The sequence below is a fragment of the Paroedura picta genome, chromosome 6, assembly GCF_049243985.1.
Source record: "Paroedura picta isolate Pp20150507F chromosome 6, Ppicta_v3.0, whole genome shotgun sequence".
Lineage (NCBI taxonomy): Eukaryota > Metazoa > Chordata > Lepidosauria > Squamata > Gekkonidae > Paroedura > Paroedura picta.
Genome location: NC_135374.1, coordinates 83,255,632 through 83,278,554, shown reverse-complemented (window position 1 = coordinate 83,278,554; position 22,923 = coordinate 83,255,632). Strand labels below are relative to the sequence as shown.

At 42.7% G+C, this 22,923-nt stretch overlaps 2 protein-coding genes across 4 annotated transcripts in view; both read right to left on the bottom strand.

The window, feature by feature from the left end:
- DHRSX (dehydrogenase/reductase X-linked) overlaps positions 1 to 22,923 on the bottom strand; it is a 176,890-nt gene that overhangs the window by 103,116 nt on the left and 50,851 nt on the right. The window lies entirely within an intron of this gene.
- On the bottom strand, positions 5,482 to 21,372 carry ZBED1 (zinc finger BED-type containing 1). Its single transcript, XM_077343328.1, has 2 exons — positions 20,906 to 21,372; positions 5,482 to 11,883 (listed from the first exon to the last, which is right to left on the bottom strand). The coding sequence occupies exons 1-2, from the start codon at positions 21,241 to 21,243 to the stop codon at positions 9,765 to 9,767; spliced, it is 2,457 nt and encodes an 818-aa protein (XP_077199443.1). The 5' UTR covers positions 21,244 to 21,372; the 3' UTR covers positions 5,482 to 9,764.

The window sequence follows — 22,923 nt, the reverse complement described above, 5'->3', positions numbered from 1 at the left end:
ATTGTGACAGGGAGGCATGGCCAGCTGACATCACCTCTGGGGTACCTCGAAGCTTGAAAAATATTTGAGGCATGCCTCCATGGTCAGAAGGTTGAAAAAAGCTGGTCTATACAAAGAATTTCATAATGTTTTAGGCACAATCTACCATTGTCTTAGATCATGAACATACAGAACTTTCATCATTTTTTATATAGTAACACTGTATAGAAATACAAACTCACAGAGCCTGTATTAGAAACTAAGCTCAGCCATTAATTCTTTTAGGTAAAGCTTCACCTGTTTACTTACTCTACTCAGCCTACTCTAATACACACAAAGATTAATCTAAAAATAGTGCCCGTCCTGTATTTTCACTTTACAAGGAAGTTCATCTGTGGAGAAATACCATTTTTTTTTCAAGGTTTGGGCTTGACACAACCTCCACCTTCAGTTTTTAAAGTGTTTTTTTCCCCCTGTCCTGGCAGGAGTCAGCAGGAAGGAGAAAATAAATTCCTCCCCAAGAACTGCTGAAGTACCATCCATCAAACTTTTTGAAATAGTTATGGCCATCCTTCCCAGAGGGATTTTCCACATGGTGTTTTCCATCAGTTCTGGCCCATACTGCTTTGGTGCATCCCTTGATTTATGAACGCATTTTGTGCCTTTACTTTTCACTCCAGTTTTCTTTTTCTGATTTCTTTTTAAACCACCTTGGCTCCCCACTTTTTATTGGGGGGGGGGAGCCGGTTCTGAATTGCCTTTTCCCTGATGTGTAACGTTTCTGTCAGCTTTCTTCATCCACCTGCTCCCAGGCACCTCCAGCCCATTTTCAAGGACTGAAATGTCATCATCACCACACCACTCCTCTCCTGCTCCCTGAAGTGATACTAAAATACTAAAATATCAGTATATCAATATACTTCTGTAATGATAAGTCAAGCAGTTTCTATGAATTCCCATCTTCCTTTTTTTTTAAAGTCTGTATCCTCCTTCCATAGTGGAGATATGAAGAAAAGGACATATCTCAATTAGAGGTTAGGAAAGAGACTAATTTTTCTTTTTTAATGAAAGCTGGGAAATTAGAGTACTTTCTTGACCCATAATTTCAGTAGTGTACCAATATTTTAGCTCCTTTAAAATGCAGCCATTGTATTGGCATATCAATATAAGCATGTGCAAAAATAAAAAGGGGGTTCTGTATTGCCACTAAAGGCAGCACTGTTAATAGAATTATAGAATCAGAGCTGGAAGGGGCCATACAAGCCATCTAGTCCAACCCCCTGCTCCATGCAGGATCAGCCTAAAGCATCCAGAATAAGTATCTGTCCAGCCACTGCTTGAAGACTGCCAGTGAGGGGGAGCTTACCACTTTCTCAGGCAGTCAATTCCACTGCAGAACTACTCTGACTGTGAAAATGTTTTTTCTGATATCTAGCCAATATTGTTCTCCACATACTTTAAACCTGATGATAGCTCTCTCCTTAGAAAATCCTGATTATTTATGGCATGTGCAGAATAAACTGAATTCAGATCTGTGAAAATACAGAGGAAAGGCAGACATGTGGAAGAACTGTGCTTAAACCAATTCTAAGATCTGTGAACTGACATCCCAAAAAAATAGCAGTTACGTTTAAAATATGTTAAGCTCACAGACATTGAAATGGTCAGCTTCACGTTGGCTAGAATCTGATACTTAGAAGAGACACAAATACTTTGGAGGTGCAGCAGGATAGATTGGATCTTCCTGGAAATTTAAGGAAACAACCCTTTGACTCTAGCCCATGGGAGCGGACAAATAGAAAGGCACAATCCCTTAACATGGAGAGACAATGGTCCATTTTGGTAGGCCCATTCGGGCTGAATGCACCTGAAATGTCTCAAACTTTAGTGCCATTTTCATTGACACCACTGCCATGTGGTGCAGGAAAGGACTGCCTGTCTGAACAATGACACCAATGGAGAGCTTTTATTTCTACTACCACAATATACCAAGCATCTCAGGTGTGCTAATTTTACTTATTTATCTAGATGAAAGTAAGATAAGTTTCAAGGCCCCTTAATATTATTTGCAGTCGTTCTTCCATACAATTTTATTTCAGCAATGTCTTTTGAATATATAAGCAAAACCACCCAGAGAAGGATAACAGACCACGGGCCCTAATTCAATAGTGCTTTCCAGTTTCAAAGCAGTTTTTCAACTCATTTTTACAACCATTCAATGGAAGACTAAAATTGTGATTCAATTTTATCTGAAGCACAGTCACAAACCTGCCAAGTCCTTGACAAGTATTATTTCCTGTAACGCTTTATCACAGATTGCTCAACCATGTATTGCTCTTCAAAGCTGAACAATAAATATCACCTGAGCAGCTTTAAGAGGGAAAACAACTCGAAGAGAATAAAATAATGAACAGATTCTGGAGTGATTTGCCCTTTATAATTCCCAGGCCCCCGAACTACTTTCTGTTAGGAGTTTGAACTGTTTTGAATGAATGATGCAAGAACATTGTCCTCGTCCTCTACCTTGCACTTTAGATTTGAGTACAGCAAATCAAATTGTTCTTTACCACTCCACTGATTTTTTTTTAAATTACAGACTGATTTACCTCACTAAATGGCTTAACACAGGGGTAGTCAACCTGTGGTCTCCCAGATGTTCATGGACTACAATGCTGGCAGGGGCTCATGAGAATTGTAGTCCATGAACATCTGGAGGACCACAGGTTGACTACCCCTGGCTTATCAGATGTCATGCAGCCTCTTAAACTCACGGAACTAGTTTCCACAACTCTTTGGACTTTGCCAAAACAAAAAACATATAAGCTCACAGGCACATTTTGTTATGGGAACACACAGCAGAGATCATCACTTTCTGAAATACAGGTCCAGCTAAACCACTTGTGCCCTCATCATGTAAATTCATCTTTTGACAAGAAAAAGAAAGATGGGGGAGGAGAATCACCAGAAGACTCCTGAATTACAGCTGTCCTCCATTCCATGGAGCGGCAGCAGCACACTTAGATCCAGGGCAGTTTACAGACACAGAACAGGAGAGAGTTCTTTCAGTTCATTCTTTTCCCCCAAAAAGTAAAATAAAGAGCAGTCTGCCAACACCAGGTAGCAGAACAATTGTGCATCTAGCTTGGGGAAAGGCTGCATAAATGTTTGTCATTACAATGGAATAATGGAAGGGTAGGATCAAATGCATATGTTGCAATGTCACAATTCAGAAAATCCGTTCCTTTGGAAAATGATGATCATTCTTGCACTGACTGCTTCTTTTGTGTTTTCTCTGCTATTCCCCCACTGAAGTGCTTTCAAATGTAGTTTCCAGACTGGCAGCTTTCTTTTTTTCTCTGCTGTTTCTAAGTTGGATCCAGTGAAAGGTTGCATTTCTGGTATGTTACAACTTTTGCCACCTCAGAGGCAGAAATGTATCCTCTCTTTTACTGTATGCTGTATCAATGCATCAGGATAATTCAATATAATGCTCCTAGGGCAAGAGTTTTACCTTTTCTAGACATGAGGTTACTTTTAAACAAAAACAGAACAAGCAAACCTGTGCAGCTTTACTGAGACTCCAATCTCTAGGGGGGCTCTTTTTCACCACATCTTCCTCAACCTGATTCACTTCCCAAGCTCCTAATCACTACAGGTAGGATCACCAGCCAGAACATGGCATAGCTGAGGGAGGCGGTGCAGGAGTGGGGATCATGGGGACGGCCGTGCCATAGGAACACCAAGAGCTGGACATGACTGAATGGCTGACAACAACGATCACTAGATATGGAAAAGCCCCCTCTCCTCCCCATGCCCTTAGCTTGAAATTCAGTATTCCTGTAGCCAAGATCCTGTCTTAACCTTTCCAGAGGTCCCTAGTCTCTCAGACAATAAGGAACTGTGTTTGTGCATGAGTGAAAGAGACAACTGTGAAGCCCAGGCTCCATCCCCCTCCTGCTTTGCAGTTAATCTCCCTTTGTCTGACCAACTGGTCTCAGCTACAGCAGAATGTCCGTATGTCATGAGGGGGATTAATGGATGCTACCATGAGAAATGGCAACTGCACAAAGGGAAAACGGAGGTGTGAGGAAGCAGGGTAAGAGAATGATCTTTACCATGTTCTCTGAGTTTGCAAGACGCTGCAATGTTATATCAAAATAATAAACAAAATCTTAGCTTTAAAACAAAAAACAATAATACGCAGGGGACCAAGGAAGGTAGCTTTGAAAAAGGAGTGAGCTAGAAAGGAACAAGCTGTGAAAGTTGCTGGTGGTTTTTAGGATCTTTAAAAATGTATCAACATGTACACACTCCCCAACACTGATGCATTAAAAATTGGTGCAATGTAGTCTGAGAAGCTGGGGTGAAATCGGCATAGTACCAACTAGCAAACAACACTATCTGTAGGGTCTGGTTGAAAACTAATGTAGTAAAGAGGCAAGCAGCAGTAAAAACTCCATGCAGAAACGCCTACTATCAAACATATCTCATGGCCTTGATTCTGGAAGGTTGTTTCCTACAACAGATGTTGTACCTGTGTTTCAGTGTATTACAGTAGGATCACATAATTGGTCAACTTATTAATAGAAATAAAGTTTGAGAGATTAATTTTGAACACAATTTTTGTTGATTTATTAAATAATCTAAGTTTAAAACATTAAATAATGTAATATACAACACAAAAGACCAACAATGGCTTTTAGATCATTAAGACATCATGTCTGGTCAACCATCTATATTTTTTTGGATACCAAAAAATAAAAGGGACAGAAATAACTTGAAAAGGCACCAAGAAGAAGGTGTCTAAGGGAAAAGATTCAGTTTTGTCAGGGGCAATTTCCTTTCAAAAGAGGAGAGAGAGGACAGAGAGTGTCAAAACTAAGGATAACAGAGTTATGTTTAACCCAGTAAGAAAGATTCAAAATGTATGTATCTGTCCACAGTTTACAATTCTCTTGTTTGATTAAAAATAAGGAAGGGTACACAACAGCAGTACTTTGTGTTTTGCCAACTATAGCTCCCATGGCAGTTTTAATCCCTACTTCATTGATCAATCTTTCCTTATATTCACATAACCTTTACAGTAAACCAGTGGTCCCCAATCTGCGGGCCGCGGCCCGGCGCCGGGCCGCAAAGGCCATGGCGCCGGGCCGCGGCTCCCTCTCCCCGCCCCCCCCCACCCCCGCAGTAAAAAACTTCCCAGGCCGCAAGCTTGCGGCCCGGGAAGCTACTTACTGCGGGAGGGCGGGGAGAAGGAATCAGGGCCGGGCCGCGCCCGTGCAGGCCGCGCCGGCGCGGCCCGATCCACGGGCGCGGCCCGATCCACGGGCGCGGCCCGCGGGTGTGGCCCGATCCGTGGGCGCGGCCGGGCGCGGCTCGCGGGTGCGGCCGGGCGCGGCCCGATCCGCGGGCGCGGCCGGGCGCGGCCCGATCCGCGGGCGCGGGCGCGGCCCGAAGCGTGGGCGTGGCCCGCGCAGGCGCGGTCCCTGCGGGTGCGGCCCAATGCCCTGCCGGTCCCCAGCCTAAAAAAGGTTGGGGACCACTGCAGTAAACCATCCTTTAAGGTCCTTGTGTACATGTAAAAAACAAAAACAACTCCAAAAACCTGCCTCTTTGACCCTGAAGTATAACAAGGTAATATTAACATAAAATTAATTATCCTGATGCATTTTGTTGACATGTTTTGAAACATACTTCCGTGTCTTTCAGTCAGCTTGATATAGTGGTTAAGAGCAGTGGCCTCTAATCTGGAGAACCGGGTTTGATTCCCCACTCTTCTTCCACATGCTGTCAACTGGATGACCTTGGGCCAGTCACAGTTCTCTCAGAGCTCATTTGGCCTCACCTACCTCACAGGGTATTTGTTGTGGAGAGGAAGGGTAGGCCATTATAAGCTACTTTGAGATTCCCTCAAGTAGTGAAAAGTAGGGTACAAAAAAACCAGCTCTCTTCTCTTTATTGCCACTTCCACCCCACCCCCACTGACACTTCATGTTGTGAATTCATGGCTAGGTTGCCTTCATATCCCTTCTCTCCCAATGAATGCCAGGGTTATAATAGAACTGAATGGGGTGAAATATTAGTACAGTAGATTAGTCTGATCATGTGGGTGGGGCTTAGAGAGATGTAAAAGAAACCTTTGGACAAATTTGGCAGGGGGGATGGGACAGAGCTGAACACCTGAAGAGAAAACTAAGGACCAGACAGACAGTACAGGCACTGGAAGTACAATATTCTATGGACAGTTTACAGCTTTGGAAATACAACTGGGGAATAAGGGAACAGCTCAGTGTGAGAGTACATATTTAGTATGCAGAATGTCCCTAATTCCATCTTTGGCATTTGAATAATCTCCAGGCAAGGTGGAGCAAAACTTTAGACCAGTGGTTCTTGAACTTTGTGAAGTGGGATCAATTTAAAAACTTGCAGCACTTTTAAGACCTATTTACAGAGTAGCAACATGCTCAGCATAAAGAAACATTGTCAAATCAGATAACACTGAACAAGTTTTTATTCCATTTTTCATGTTTAGTATTGAGTGTGTGTGTGTGTGCACATGTGTTACTGAGCAACAGGTTGCGTTTCATGACCACTACACGTATTTTGCACAGGCAAACCAAATTTGCCACTAAATCTCCAGTCTTCCCTCAGACCTAGCTCCTCCCACCTGGCCTCACAACCAGAGACAGAGAATATATCATGATTCCATTTTTAGTCCTGACCCACCATTTGAGAACCATTACTTTCACTCATGGCCTTGGATGACCACGATGGGATCTGAGGGTTCAAAGGTCAGTTAAGGCACCTTCCTATGTTAAGGAGAAACCTAATGTTATCTGCAGTAGAAGTTAACAAAGTGAAAGGCGACATCTGCTGTTCAGCTGCAGTCTGAGAAATTATCTAGCTGGGCCAGAAAAACAGGATATGAAAATGAGAGAGTCAATCATTTTATAATATTACAGTCACTGTATAATATCGTTGTAGGAAACAAAACAAAAGCTGGTCATCTAGTTGCAACGGATTACAACGGAAGCCTTCGAGATTTAAAATTTCAGCTTGAGATCAAATATATTGGATATTCAGGAAGCTGCATCCTCATTCAAACCAGATTAATACCACTATTTTATCACATACTTTCCAAGAGCCTTTAGCTGATTATTATTGAACCGTGGGGGGAGGGGGAACATCAGTAAAGGTCAAACACAATTACAAATATGTTCCTTTCTAAGATTTATCCAGCTATAACTAAAACCTCTACGACACAAAATTCAGCAGGCTTGTCCAATGAGTTCTAATGATCTGCATTATATATGGTTGTTACAGAAAGAAATTTACACTCTCAGTGAAAACATGAAAGGCAGTAATCACTTTTATACGGGGTTCATTAGGAGCACGTGTCATGGATCTGTATTGATCACATTCCATGCAGAATACATTTCTGAGCATGGTGCTTAAAAGCTACCTTGACAATGACTTTAGGAATAAATCATTCATGAACAATACTTAAAACAGGGAGCATATCATTACTTCTCTCCATAAGAACTGATATCTTGAAGCTTTGTTAAACTGCTCAGATCACGCCTCAATGTGCCAGTCTGTGATCAACTGAAAGTTTTACAGCTATCATTACGTTCTCAGTCTTCTAACAAGATTCTGAAGACTTCTACACATGGTCAAAATACTGATTTGTATATTTATGTAACCACTACACTGATGCTACGAGAGCCAGTCAAAACGCCACCTTGCATCTCCTTTTGAGTAGAGCAAGAACTATGGCCAATTCCCAGAACTGTGTTATAATGGTATCAGTTTCATTAAATTCTCATCAGAGGGTTTACTTCATGTGTCACAAACCTAACAATACATGGGTCTGAACTGGGGGGGAGGGGAGCCTGGGAGGATGGGGACCTCAGTGGGATACAGTGCCAAAGTCCAACTTTAAGCATGGTCAAGCTCATGCCAAATTACAGCTGAAGCATAATATACTAGGTATTTAGACAGTATGCTAAACAGCTGTCACTGGGGCAAGGCCACTGACAACATTTGGGGGCCCAAGGTAGCAGGAAGGAAGCCAGCCAAACAACTTTCATTTTAATGCAGTTCTGGCTGCAGCCACTAGGGGTGCAAGGAAGTCTAAGCACAGTAAAAGGCACTCCAGTATTAGCTAGACTTCCCTTTCTCCAAGACTGAAGGAAACTTTCCTAACAAATTATGCTAAATCCACCAACTAATTCTGCAATGGAGCAAGACAAGCAGTCCTGGTTAATGGCTGCCACACTATTGGTCTGCAGCCTGTTAGCCAAGGTCTTTTTATATAATAGTTTGGACTTCCTTCCTTTTCTTGCACCCAGCTCACCTAATTTTTTCTCGCTCCCTCCCCCCTTTTCACTTCTCAGTCTCAAGATCTTCCCTATTGTGCTTGGTGACAGAATGTACATAAGAGTAGTACAGTAGCAAATCATTGTTAATATTATGAACAGAAGGCAGCGAGAAGCGTTAATTTAAGATCCCCATGATCTAACAAAGTAGTAAAAAGGTGCTTCCTCCCTCTTCCACCCTTGAGATGCATGGTAATGGAATAGTAATCTTTTATTGGTTTTAGAGCCTCTTGTGACACAGAGTGGTAAGGCAGCAGACATGCAGTCTGAAATCTCTGCCCATGAGGCTGGGAGTTAAATCCCAGCAGCCAGCTCGAGGTTGACTCAGCCTTCCATCCTTCCGAGGTCAGTAAAATGAGTACCCAGCTTGCTGCTGGGGGGTAAACGGTAATGACTGGGGAAGGCACTGGCAAACCATCCCGTATTGAGTCTGCCATGAAAATGCTAGAGAGCATCACCCCAAGGGTCAGACATGACCCGGTACTTGCACAGGGGATACCTTTACCTTTACCTTAGTGGTTATGCATGTGGAACACAAATTACATCCTTCTGGGATTACTGTGCAGTTTTCAGACGTGTAGCATTACTTTGAGTTATGCCTGCCATAGAGACCCTAAGCTTCTGTTGCAAACATCATGGTGTGGTTTGTCTCACCCAGGTCAGAGTTTTCCCATACCTTTTAATTTTGGCCATGGAACTCTTAGAATCATCCTGAAGCTGGTGGCTGATTTTGAGCCTCCTAGCTCTATTCTCTGGTAAATTATGTCTGCCAGTGTGGTGTGGTAGTTAAAGTGGACTAGCATCTGGGGAATCCAGGTTCAAATCCCTGCTCTGCCATGGAAGTTTGCTGGGTGACCTTGGGCCAGTCACACTCTCAGCCTAACCTACCTCACAATGTTGTTGTGAAGATAAACTGGGGAGAGGACAGTGATTAGTCATTCCTGATGACTTGACACGTGGTGAGAACAAATTTTTCAATCAAAGCTTTTAAAACTTAAAAACTGAACTTCAGACAGCTTTACACGCAAGTTAGAACCATCTATTAAGTCTGCCTATTCAGAGAACCTCTCAATATTGCTTTGTAATTTGCTTACAAGTTACCCTTTGACTTCAATTATTTAGCTTATGTTTCTAACCGAAAACAGTGGAAATTGAGTTTCATGAGAATTAATTCTCATGCCTGTTTCAGTGTTTTGGAGTGAAAGGTCACAGTAATGACTTAAGTCAAGAGCCATACATTATTTATACACACACTCTCACACACATTATATATAGGAAACTATGTGACATGCATTCACTGTTTACAGTATTTCTATTGTGAGAAATTATATTTAGTCATTTAAGACAAATGCATTCTCTGATGCTTAAAATGATCCAGATATACTCAATTTATAAGAAGCCACTATCTCACATGTTGAAGAAATTGTTTATATTTGATGCATCACTTAAATGCAGATTCTGTTCCTGTTCCAAACCCCATTCCCCTTCGTCCTCTTCTTCAAGTTCTGCTTCAGACCCGCTACGAGAATTCTCATACAAAAAGATCTGCTCATCTACATGAGCTGGAGCCAACCTATTCCTCTTAGCACTAACAACATTGGCAGAAGAGCCAAAGAGACGCTCAGGGAAGACTCTTGATGCCACAATGCACCAGTACTTCTGAAGTACCTTCGGTAAAACAGGAAATAAAGCTAGTCTGTCAGACCACCATTTCAGTGGATCCTCGTTCAGCCCAAGGACTTTCTGAGACTTGAAATTGCTCAGTTCTTCAATTATTTGTGCATGCCACTCTTCTTGGTCTTCAACACCCCCCGTCTGGCAGAAGATTTCAGCAAGCATATTATTAATAGCACTGGTAGGGGGAGGCGGGGAAGCTACTGCCACTTTTTTCAATGGTGGCTCTTCAGAAACTGCAAAAAACTGTTCTTCAGGCCTGAATGTGCTTTCTTTCACTTTTTCTAGCAGACTTTTTGCTTCTTCTACCACTCTGTTTTCAACCTGCTGCCTTTCAAATGCAGAAAGAAATGGGAGTTTCTTGTATCTTGGGTCCAAGAAAGTTGCGACATTGAGAAACATGTCTATCTCAGGTGTATGCTGGTATGTTGTAGCTATTTCCTTAGCAATCACTTCCTTGGCCATACTAATTTCTTTCAAGTCATTTTCTTTGATGTTTAACGTCGTATTCAGCAGCATATGCAGGAGGGGTTTCACCATACTGATGGTTGGGTATTTGGAAGCAGACAGCATCTCAGCAACTTGCTTGAATGGCTGGAGCAGCTCCACCAGGCCTTCAATTGTATTCCATTCACTGGCTTCCAACATGAGATGGTGATTGTTGCTGTCCTCCACAAGGACAGCAGCGATCGTGAACTGCTGTTCCTTAAGACGCTGCAACATGGCAAGCGTGCTTCCCCACCAGGAAACACGGTCACTCACGAGCATGCAGTGCACACTGTTCTGCTGCTTCTGCTTCTCACTCAACATGTACATGGCTACAGCAGACTGCTGAAAATACTCTACCAGTTTGCGACTCCTGGACAGGAGACTGGACAGCTTAGGAAGCTGGAAAGCTTGCTCAATCCCCACATTAAAAGTCTTCCCCAAGCAAGGCATCTGCACTAGAATGTCCAGAAGAGAGCAAGCTTTCACAATGTCTTTCCCGCAATCTGTCGTCGCACCAAAAACTTTTGTATTTATTCCCCATTCAATGAATATTTCGTAAAGGACGCGCGTAATAGTCTCCGCAGTGTTTTCCTCGGGCACTTCAAATGTTTTCAAGCACTTGGAATTAACAGCCAGGCAGCTGGATGGGCCACTGCTGAGAAAATGAACTGACAGTGTTAGGTAGGATCTGTTCTGGTTTTCACTCCTCCACGTGTCCATGGATATGCCACACCACAGGATATCAGTGAGTTCTTTGAGCACAATGTCCCTAACAGCACTGTATTTTTCAGGAATCGCTTTTGTGCAGAAATACTTCCTGCAAGGAAGTTCATATCGGGGGTCAGCAGTCCTCAGAAGAGTCCTGAAGGTGGGTTCGTCAACAATCGAAGGAGGATACAAGCCCTCGCATATGAGACTTATCACAGCAGACGTCAGCTCCTGATGCTTTTTGTTCTCATGGTTGTGACTTGTCTTCATAATTAAGGTCTCCTGAACAACCTGCTGAGATGATTCTGGCTTGAGTTTTGAAAAGGCAGTTGCAAAGGCCTCCCGCATTTGCTCAGTATTACTTTTCACAAATTCACAGAATTCATCAGGATGATTCTTTTCAAGGTGATAAGAGAGGTTGGACGTGTTTCCTGAATAGGCAATCTGTGCCATGCAAATACGGCAGTAAATTTTCTTCCACTGTAATATACATCCTTCTGCATTGGTATCAAAGCCAAAGTACTTCCAGACTTTACTCTTTGCTCTTGGATGGGCCACTAACTTTAGGTCTGATGGTGAAGTTTCCAAACTTTTATTCTCCATTGCTTCTTGGCCACTGTCCCAATCTTTTGACTCTTCACTCATTAATGAGTACCTGATAAAGGCAGCAGATAAACATAAAATGAGAAGGCACAAGTCTGTCACCTATGTGAAGTGTTTCTGTGAACAAACATAACCTGCCTTATTATTAATATAGCAAAGTCAGGTGCTTTGAGAGTATCCCCTGACCCCTTTGTAAAGTGGGACAATAGGACAGCATTGTACATGTATACATGAATTTAAGTTGTAGACGAAGACTCTACTGAAAGTAATATTATACAATACAACAGAGGAAGCTAGGAACAAACCTTCAGTTTTAATTCATGCAGATCCCTTTCACTCAAGAAAGTTATTCCACTGAGGAGACAGCTCAGTGTTAATGAGTCCGTGACTTTTGATTGTTCTTGAAAGCCAGCCAAGCTTCATTACCAGGTCAATCCCACCCCTCCCCCAACCATGTGAAATGGACAAATCTAGATGATGCTTTGAGCACTAATGTAGAGAACAAAGTAGAAAGTGAGATCACAAACACCGTCTCACCCTACCAACAGCACCGTGTTCAGGGACATCCATACTACTCAGAGCTTCAGAGGCAATCAGTACACCTCCAAAAAAACCAAAAACAATATGGACCAGTGTATCCAGATAGAAGGGAAGGGAAGCTGCAGTTAGATTAGGCCAGTTTTCTCAATTCTTTTTACCGTTGAGAAACCCCAGAAGAGGGACAGTCTTGCAGAATACGATTGGGAAGCACAACTGTGTACATGCTCACCTGTGGCCCTTCACCTTTTCACCCCCTTTAGGCCCATCATTGGCCGTGGGGAGGGGGGAAGGGCAGTTCAATATGATCATATAATTTAAAAAATTAACAAATTTTAAAATGTATATAAATTAATTAACTCCCACGTATTTGGAAAACCCTTCCAGGACCACCAAGAACCCCCAGGGTTTCATAAAACCCTGGTTGGGAAAGCCTGGATTAGACAATACTGATTTTGATATGGTGTGACATGTGTGCACAAGTGTGCATAGGCTGCAACCTATGCTGTTCCCTGAACCAATATTCAGGGAAATACAAAAGCCACAAGACTGAAAAACCTGTAGGGGTAGTCTTCAACCTCCCAGGACATTCTATAAGGGACCTAAAAGTAGCTGTTGTATTACAAAGAAACTTCAAGAAAAGGCTAGAGAGGGAGATTGCAGAAATGCAAGTTATTACAACACTCAATGCTTTGACATACCTTGGACTCAACAAGTACAAAGGTTTTTCATCTCACTATGCATCCTAACCTTATATAACTTGTGTATCCATATTCTTCACAATTTATTTTAATTGGGATTATGTGACTGTGAGTAATATATAATGTAATTTTGAATTCTACTTTCAGGTCCCAGGTCAAGATAGCTGCCAACTTAGCTTCTACTTGTAAGAAAGTTTCACACTGGTATGGAGACAGATGGGGCCCGGCAGTAAATAGTAGGGTGTGAGCCGTGGATCACTGGCTTTGACAGTTTTATTTCTAATATATGTCCTTGTGAACTACAAATGGGTTCAAGGAGTTTGATTGGCTGGTTTGGCAGGGAATTATCATGTGGCTGTGTTTGGATGCTATGACACAGTTTACTAATGTAACAAGATTAACTTTTGCTTATATATTCCTACTGTTATGATGGTCAGTTCTTAGTCTAACAAAGAGTGCTTGCACTCGAAAGCTCATGCCTTGAATAAATATTTGTTGGTCTTAAAGGTGCTACTGGACTCTGATTTTATTGCAATATTACTCAGTTATTCAATCTAAGTACACAGGGTTTCAGCATCAAATCAGAACTAGTAATAATACATTAGGATTTGGGGACTAAATCTTTCTTACAACATGTTTTGGCCCTTAGAAAGGAGCAACAAAAGTCACAGTTTTCACTAATATTAAGCACTGTTTCCTGTGAAACAAGTTTAATTCAGGTTTAGACAAGGGAAACAGAAAATTAGACCAGAAACATCTGAAAAGGGGGGCGGGTATTATTCCTTCAGGGAAACCAAATCATTCCTCTGTCATTTATGACTGAGGATGGTAAGATTTTCCATACTGTTCACCCCACAAACACAACAGACCTTCTCAAAACAGGGACTTCACAATCACAAGAGAAAAAAATGCTACAGGAAGCTGTTGAATCTACCTTGCCAATCTCAAGAAACTCAGCTTTCTTACCTACTTATCTAGATAGTTTTGTATTTAAAGCTGGTAGAAGAGACATGCTTGCTACTGACAATCAGGCCATAAATCTACAGACTGCTAACAGGGACAACCATTATCATCCTGCACTTAATACAGAGCAGAGGCACCTGGTGTCCTTTTTAGCTTTTTAAAATCATTATCAGCAGCCTTTTTTGGAACACATCCTACAAAAGCAGCTAGTAATTGTTCACATTTAGGACCATTAACTAATACATCAGCTGTCTACAATAAAATCAGAGTCAAGTAGCACCTTTAAGCACCTTTAAGACCAACAAAGATTTATTCAAGGCGTGAGCTTTCGAGTGCAAGCACTGTTCCTCAGACTGTGATCGTCTTACATGACAGGGAATATAAGAATATAATGTAAGAAGATCACAGTCTGATGAAGAGTGCTTGCACTTGAAAGCTCACGCCTTGAATAAATCTTTTTTGGTCTTAAAGATGCTACTTGACTCTGATTTTATTGTGCTACTTTAGACCAACATGGCTACTCATTTGAATCAGCTGTCTACTTGAGAGCCAGCTTTGTGTGTGATAAAGAGCAGTGGCCTCTCATCTGGAGCTGGATTTGATTCCCCACTCTTCCTTGACATGCAGCCAGCTGGGTGACCTTCCTTGGGCCAGTCACAGTTCTCTCAGAGCTCTCTCAGTCTCTGTTGTGGGGAGAGGAAGGGTAGGCGATTGCAAGATGCCTTGAGGAGAAAAATCCATGCCTGATTGTTTTCTCAAAAAGGTGTTTCCAAGAACAAAGTTTTCACCACTGTATGGAAAAAAAATCAAGTACAAAGAAATTCTGTATATTTCCAGTTAACTTGATAAAGGGCTATATAAATTACTTAGACTCACAGCTCTCTAAAAATTTAAAGTCATGAAGAAGTTGGGCAAAAGATGGGAGAAGGTGACACAATATACGAAGCAAAATACTGGATAAATGTAAAGATACATTTTGATTCTTTCGTTCTTGAAATGAATCTTTATTACCTATAACAGACTTCTTAATGCTGTATACCTTAATTAAAAACACATAGGAAGCATTGAGTAAAAAACTGCTTCTCATACCACCTTGAAAATTAAAGGCATAATGCACCAGCAAGGCTTCAATCTGGAATGCACATCTGGAAACTGAAGGGGAAAGGCCACGACTCATTGGCAGAACAGCTTCTTGGCACACCAAAAGTCCCAGGTTCAATCCCAAGCATTTATAGTTTTAAATATCAGGTAGCAGATGATGTGGAAGACTTCTGCCTCAGAGCCTGAAAGCTTGCTGCCAGAGAGTAGACAACGTTGACCTTGAGCAACTTTATGTGAGCAGGTGAACAATGGGAGTCTACAAACAGCTCATTATTAATCTAGCAGCAAGATAGTTATTTGGGAAATCAGGGAGGAAAGCTGAGCAGCGCCTGGTGATCAATCACCTATATTTCCTTGATTAAATACCTTTACCTTGTTACTCCTCTTCAGTGAGGAACAGTTCCTCTAGTCAGAAGCCATTTGGCTGCCCCTCAGATTCTTTCCGCTCATCACAGTCTCTGCATAACTTTGGCACCAATGTCCCACGCCACTCAAACCTGTGCCACTACCACCACCATCACGGCCCCTCGCTCTGGCTACGTGCTTAAAACCTAACTACATTAATGTCAAGGCTACCAATGAAAAGAAGGTAATGATAATTTCTGGACAGGAAGTAAAAATTCTAACAGGTTGTTTGAACCCCTCTACCCACATGTGTGTGTGTGTTAAGTGCCATCAAGCTGCTTCCTACTTATGGTGAATTAATGACCTCAAACATGTCATATAATTGGCTTCCTTGCTCAGATCTTGCAAACTGAGGACCATAATTTCCTTTCTGAATCAATTCATCCCAAGTTGGGTCTTCCTTTTTCTCTGCTGCCTTCAACTCTACACATATAAAGTTGTAATTATATTTGCTGCTGAACTAGGGACTGCCACTCCTGGCTGAACATCATTGCTTAAAAATAGTGATTTGCTCTGATCAGTGCTTGAAAACTTGTCAACAGGAATTATTGATCCAATATCATTCTGTTCTATCATTCCCAATGGGGCATCAGTTTAATAAAGCCTTGTTATGATTTTTCTCAGCTTCTAAGCAAAGCTGACAAGAGAAAGTATTATGATGCATTGCACAATATATGCTGAGCAGTTCCATATTAAGACAACTCATATCAGCATCTTCTTTTGATTTCAAGTGCCTTCGTGTAAGTCCATGTGAAGGTGTTTCAAGGATGACTAGGCACTGTAATTCAGCTACAGAGTGTCTATCTCAATACAGAGAAACCTAGAAGCAAGAGAAAGGAGACCAATATAATAGCTGGCAGGGTTTGGTACTTAATAAGAGTGTAGATCTGTAACAAGCCAGCTACAAAACAATCTTAGTTCAGAACTGAGATGTGCTCTGTAATCACCCATCTTCTGTTTTTGCAGCTGAAGGAAATCATTGCTATTATTTTATATGGTACTGTATCATGGCTATGAAGTCCTGCTACAAAGATACATACCAGGAGAGGAAGTGGAAATAAATTAGATAAATTAATGCTGTTTCTGTCCTGCAGTTCTCCAGTTGGTTAGTTAAGCAATGGGAAGAAGGAGAAATGACTATATAGTGCAGGGGTGGTATAGTGAAACAGTTAATCTTTAAAAAAAAACTTGTTGATGTCCTATTTGTCTTGCCACCAATAACCTTGCTTCCTCCCTAGACCATAGAGGAAACCTACTACTGGTTTTGGAGAATCTCTAAAGGTAATACAAAACAGAGGCAAACATTCTACCCTTATTATTCTACCAAGACCACAGCTACCCACAGATCCTTTATGCTGCCCTACTCTGTTATATACTTCCTGCTGTATTGAGTTAGAATGCAGATGCAATTCTGACCCTTGACCTTCACTAGAAAATGCATGCACATGTTTCATATCTGATATAACAGCTATATAAGTGATATAATTCCTACTGGCACAACTTGGGGTAAAAGCTCAAGGGAAAGGGAAGCTCCAGTGTTTCTTAAACAACAGGCTAATATAGAATAACCACTGAGATTGAAATAAGAAATCAACACACATTATATTTCCAAAGATTTAAAGCACAGTTGAGTAGAAGGCTGCCCTCATTTATAAAATTTTAAAAAATTAAAAGAGGGACTGCCAAGAACAGTTTAAAATAAAATCCAACCAAGCCGATGCAAACTTTACAGCTAAAACTCTCCATATATCTGACAACAATTTTCCACAGAGAATTCTTCCCACTCTCAGATGACAAACGCTTCATATACTGCAAACCATATATTAAGTTATCTAAAACGAAAGCAAATTATAGGGATCCAGTCGTATGGTTATATGTTATAGTCTCTGTGAAATAGAAGATGTGGTATTTGTGTCCCTCTATAAACAGGGAATGTAGCCAATGCCATCAGCAAAATATACATAAAGCTAAGCCTGACATGAAAGAAGTTTAACTGCATCATGGCAGGTATGTTAATACAGAGTAAATTCCCCCCAAGTTTGACTGGAATTCAGCATTTTATGAACTTTACACACATTGTGAAATGTTGTATATAAACTCTTCCGTACTCCCTCCAGCACCCCTGAAGGGCATACTGAGAGGAAATGTAAACCTCTTCTCTAAAACCTCTTTTATGACAGAAGAAATAGAGGAATCAATATCATATTACTTTTTTCATACTGCTCACATACAAGGAAATAAGCAAGGTATACCTTTTAGAACCATCACAAACTGAGCAAAATCAAAGCATAAGTGTTTACTAAATGGAATGATATCAGCACTGTCTAATCTATGCGACAGTTTTAGAAATTTTCCTGTCTGCTCTTAGATGCTAGAAAGAACACTGAGATGCTCGAAAGAATACTGAAAAGTTACTAGAAGTAACTTATCAAAAGTTCTCAGCATTAACAAAATGTCTTATATGGATTGAGACCTTTGAAGAATAAGTGAAAGAAAGGAGTCTCAAAGCGGCTTACATTCGCCTTTCCTTTCCTCTTCCCACAACAGACACCCTGTGAGGTAGGTGAGGCTGATATTACTGCTTGGTCAAAACAGCTTTATCAGTGCTGTGGCAAGCCCAAGGTCATCCAGCTGATTGCCTGTGGGGGAGCACAGAATCAAACCCATTTTGCCAGATTAGAAGTCTGCACTCCTAACCACTACACAAAGCTGGCTCTCTTTGGGGGAAGAGGGTTAGGCATCGTCCTTTGCCATATATCCAATTTTAAATTACCCCAGGGTACTAAGTGACCTCTTGTGAAAACCTACATGTACTGCCATACACCTGGAAATTGCCTTTTAAAAATACTGGAAACTCCCAGCATATTATCTAGCTGGGCAGTTTCCATAAAATAATCCCCTTCCCAAATTTAGAAGGGTTTTCTTTTTTAAACTCTCGCTCTGAATACTAGTTGAATAGATTTCTTAGCTTTCTGATCCTTCTTTTTATGAGATTTCTGATGAAAGTCTGTTTGCAAAATAAAAGTATTTGGAATATTAATTAAAATCATATTTTAAGAAGAACAGGAATTTTTAGAAAAGGCTGCAATTCAAAGTACAATACTGGAAAGGAAGAAGCAGAAGACAGGAAACTACAAAGATGCTGGGAAACATGCAATTTAAAACTAATCCAGACAACTATGTACAAAGCAGGAATATACAATAAAAGTTCAGAATCAGAAGAATCAGATACTCATTCTGGATGAAGAAATAAACTTGAATTATGCTAATATTTCTGTGGTATTTACGAGAACAGAGGGCAGTAAATATATAGTTTCAAGACAAATAATTTTGTCTACAATGACACCTGCTGATACACTGCTCAGTACTCTTATGAAACCATTTACAACATTTTTGCCCAGCCTTTCTCGGAAACTGCCACTCTTGTTTACTGCTAATATTGCGCTTTCAACAGTCAACTATTCTGTTCGCATTTTGCCTGCTGGCAAAAATTAAGATAAGTTTAAATAGCTTGGGGTATTGTGTTTTTCCCCCCTATTAATTGCTTCTATAAGCAACAGTGTTCAATTACACATTTAATGCATGACAATATGTTTAGGTTAAGTTTTACATTTATTTCAAATTTTGTCCAAACGTCCATCCCACTCCCTCCACCCCCAAATTGATAAAACATCCATGCCCTAATTTCAAGATGTCTCGGAACATTTCATTTCTAAATATATGAGATGTTAAATATTTACTACTATAGAACCACTCAAGAATGCATAACAGGAGAACCATCAGGCAAGAGGGTAAAGCAAATATCAGATTGGAAACTTCCCTGAGGACCTATTTCCAGACAGTTGTTTAGATCAAGATGCCAGGCCCAAATGCTGCTCAAGATGCTGACAGTCAGGAGTACCTAGTAATTATGTGGATCTAACTCACAGAGGGAAAGGCACTGCAAGCCTTCTTCTAACCAACAGCCAAATCCACCAGGTTCCTGACTCAGAAATTAAGAATTCTGTAAATCTCAACAGAAGCGGCAAGCATGATGGGGTATTTCAAATACCAGCCAGATTAGTTATGTGTGTTTTTCACATGCCTACCACTTTCATGCTTCAAGGGGCAGAAGTCTTGTTAAAGGATTAAAATGGGGGGCATTGGTGGGAAAAGGCTCTGTCCTCTCCAAGATATCTTTCTCTCACCTAGCCTGAGCATCAGGAGCCTGCCATGCTGTGAGCAAACTGCCTAGAGCAACAGCATAAATGAAATTAAGCAAAGTAGTATTCAGCTCCTCTGGCTAACAGGCTCCTTTTCATGTAGTGTAACACTGCTGTTCTGTAAACAGACTCTTGTATAAACAATACCAGCATGGAGGGGGGAGGGGGAACCCAAGGGCAGGCAATTTATTAATATTAACTGCAATGCACATCTTATGTCATCTACTTTAGACCAGATTTTCTTAATTAGGAAACTAATTTCAGGTGGTAATAAGCAGTAGGAAAGTGCTGCTAATTTGCAAAGCCCTCCGTGAAAGGAAGAACCCCTGCAATCCTTTTCAGGGCTAGGTGATGACAGATGTCAGTCACTTTCGGTAGAACATTAAACGACAAGCCTGGAGCAATCCAGCCACAGCTGTGCCCGAGTCTGGAAATGCAAGGCACAGACTTCTCCTCCTCCAGAACATGGATTTGGGTTAAAACCTTGCTTAGCAATAAGACCCTCTCGGATTGACACGCACAGGACAGGAAAAGTCACGGGATGTCAACTGCCTCCTTTATTTGCACACCAGAGACGCCGGCTGTACAGTAGGCGGCAGGTACGACTTCGGAGACCACTGAGGAAACCGATTTTAGCAGTAGACGTGCCCAGGCCGTCCCCGTCCCCACGACAGTAAACGGAACAGAGCAGTTGACGGGGGAAAGTAGGGAAAGCAACTGCAGTTACCGGCGCTGAGTCTTGCCCCGGCGCCGCCGGCTGCTAGAGGGCGACATGTATTCGGGAGGCCAAGGCCGCGGGCAGCGGCTGCAGGGCAGAGTCCGGAGCCACCTCGCTTTGCCTTTGAGCCGCCACCTCTGGGGCCCACGGAAGCGCGGTCCGCTCCGGGTAGTGGGCTGGCAGAGTGGAAGCCACGGGCACGCTCGCCTCACTCCGCCTTCTTTGACGGAAGCAGAGTCAGGCGGAGCGGCACGGCATCTCTGCTGCTGCCGCTGCCGCTGCACGGGTGACGGCGGCAACCCTCGCCAGCCCCAGCGGGACGCCCGTTTTGCTTTGTCTTGCTTCCACTGATCAGGCGATGAAGCCTCCCCGGGTGGCGAGGCACCGGCGCCCCCAGATCCCAGGCGAGGGTTTGTCCGGTCTCCCGAAGGGCCGAAGCGCACTAACCTGGCTTGAGCGGACAGCCCGGGCGGAGGCGGCGGAGCAACTGATGCAGCACGACGCGGAAGGCGATGTAATAGACTCGCAGGGCAGGCAGAAGCGGAGACAATAGCGACATGGCTGCCTCGCAGCGCGGTGCCTCTTCGGCCGCGGCCGCCGCCTCGCCCTCTTCCCCGGCGCCGAGAAAGCTCCCCGGCCGCAGCCCCCGGGACGAGGAGGGCACGCCTCCAGAGCCACGCGCCTCCGGCCTCCAGGAGCGGCGGCCACACCCAGCGGAAGAGAAACGGGGAAGCCGCCGCCGCCGCCTCGCTGCCTGTGCGGCCCTCCTGCTTCTCTCTGGGCATGTGCGCGATTCGCTGGGCGCTCGGGGTGCTTTTCCCCCGCTTGGAAGAGTTAAAGTCACTGAAGCTGCAGGACGAGATCCTAAGGACGCTCCGGCTCTACACCTGATAGTTTTATGCTGCCGGAGGATTGTTGCGGATTTTACTCACGTTTTATCGGTCTGCGAGTGGCGGTCAAGAAATCAAATAAATAATTTTTTATCTCTTCCTGCCAGTGGAGGCAGATCGCAGCATACTCTGGATAGCTGCTATAAGAGTGGGTAAATTTGCCCTCACCCTGTCTTCCCCACCACCACCATCCAAGGACATTTCAAAATCAATACTAGAATATTGTTATATCAATACAATGTAATGGGTTCTCGGAATTCCCAGTTTTCTTTTTCTTGAGTAAGCTTCTAGCCTGCTCCCTTGTGGATACACAAGATAATAAAAAACTTCTCTACAAGCTTAAGGCGTAGAACAGCCATTTTCATCCCTATGACTGTGGAGGAACCCCTGAAATATTTTTCAGGCTTTGAGGAACCCCGAAAGTGGTGCTGGACATGACCCTTCAAAAAAGTGGGTGCGGAAGTAAGATGCAGGAGTCCCCCAATCATTCATCCTTTCTATTGGGCAGAAAAAAAGTAGGGCTGGAGCAACAGGAGGTGTGGGCTCCAGTAATATCTAGTGATGTCAGTAGCTATTTGAATTTCTGGGAAAGGCCCCGTGACCCCTGGAGAGCTCTTGCATAACCTCAGGTTTCACTAGAACTCTGGTTGGGAATCCCTGGCATAGAGATTTGCTTTTAAAAATGAAAGATGTGAATTCAGAGAATCTTGCTACACCTATAATTACAGGTGTGTACTGAAACAATATACTTGTGCTATATTTTAACCATGATGGTCATGGGGGGCAGGCAAGCTGTGGGTAAATCTGCCATATGGAGATCCTGTTGCTACTGTGCTTTGTCATACAATCCCATCTCATGTGGAAGACATCATGGAAGGCCAACAAATAATTATTCTTTAAGGCAAGAACTTGTAGGTAAGAACTTGTAATAGTTCTATGAACAAAGGTGTATGACTTCTAGATCCATTATTAAAATGTTTCAGAGCCTTCTTCACAAAGCATTTCCTGCTTTGCTAATTGCTGTCAAAATGAAAGAAGCTATATTGCTGCTATTACTCTTGGACACTAGAACACCCTGGAGAGCCCACATCCAGTTGGCACTGAAGCAGCTGCACTGGTTACCAGTTGAAATCTGGATCCAATTCAAGATATTGATTTTAACCTTTAAGCCCATTCATAGTCTGGGTCCAGCATATCTGAAGGGCCACTTATCTGCCTATGCCCCCTGGAGAGCACTCCACTCTGCAAATACCAACAGGTTGGCTGTCCCTGGCCCAAGTCTGCCTGGCCTCAACCAGGGCCAGGGCCTTTTCAGTCCTGGCCCCTACCTAGTGGAATGAGCACCCAGAAGAGCTGAGGGCCCTGATGGGGCTGGGCCAGTTCCACAAGGCCTGTAAGACAGAGCTGTTCCACCAGGCATTTGGTTGAGGACAGGATAAGGACCTTAACATCATCCATGCTAATCCTTTGAGCGAAGTCACCCCTCTGCTGGCTAGAACTCAATGAACTGGCAGTAATGTTAATCATTACTAAGATCACTGTCCCCCTATTGTTCAACATCTTTATAAATGATAT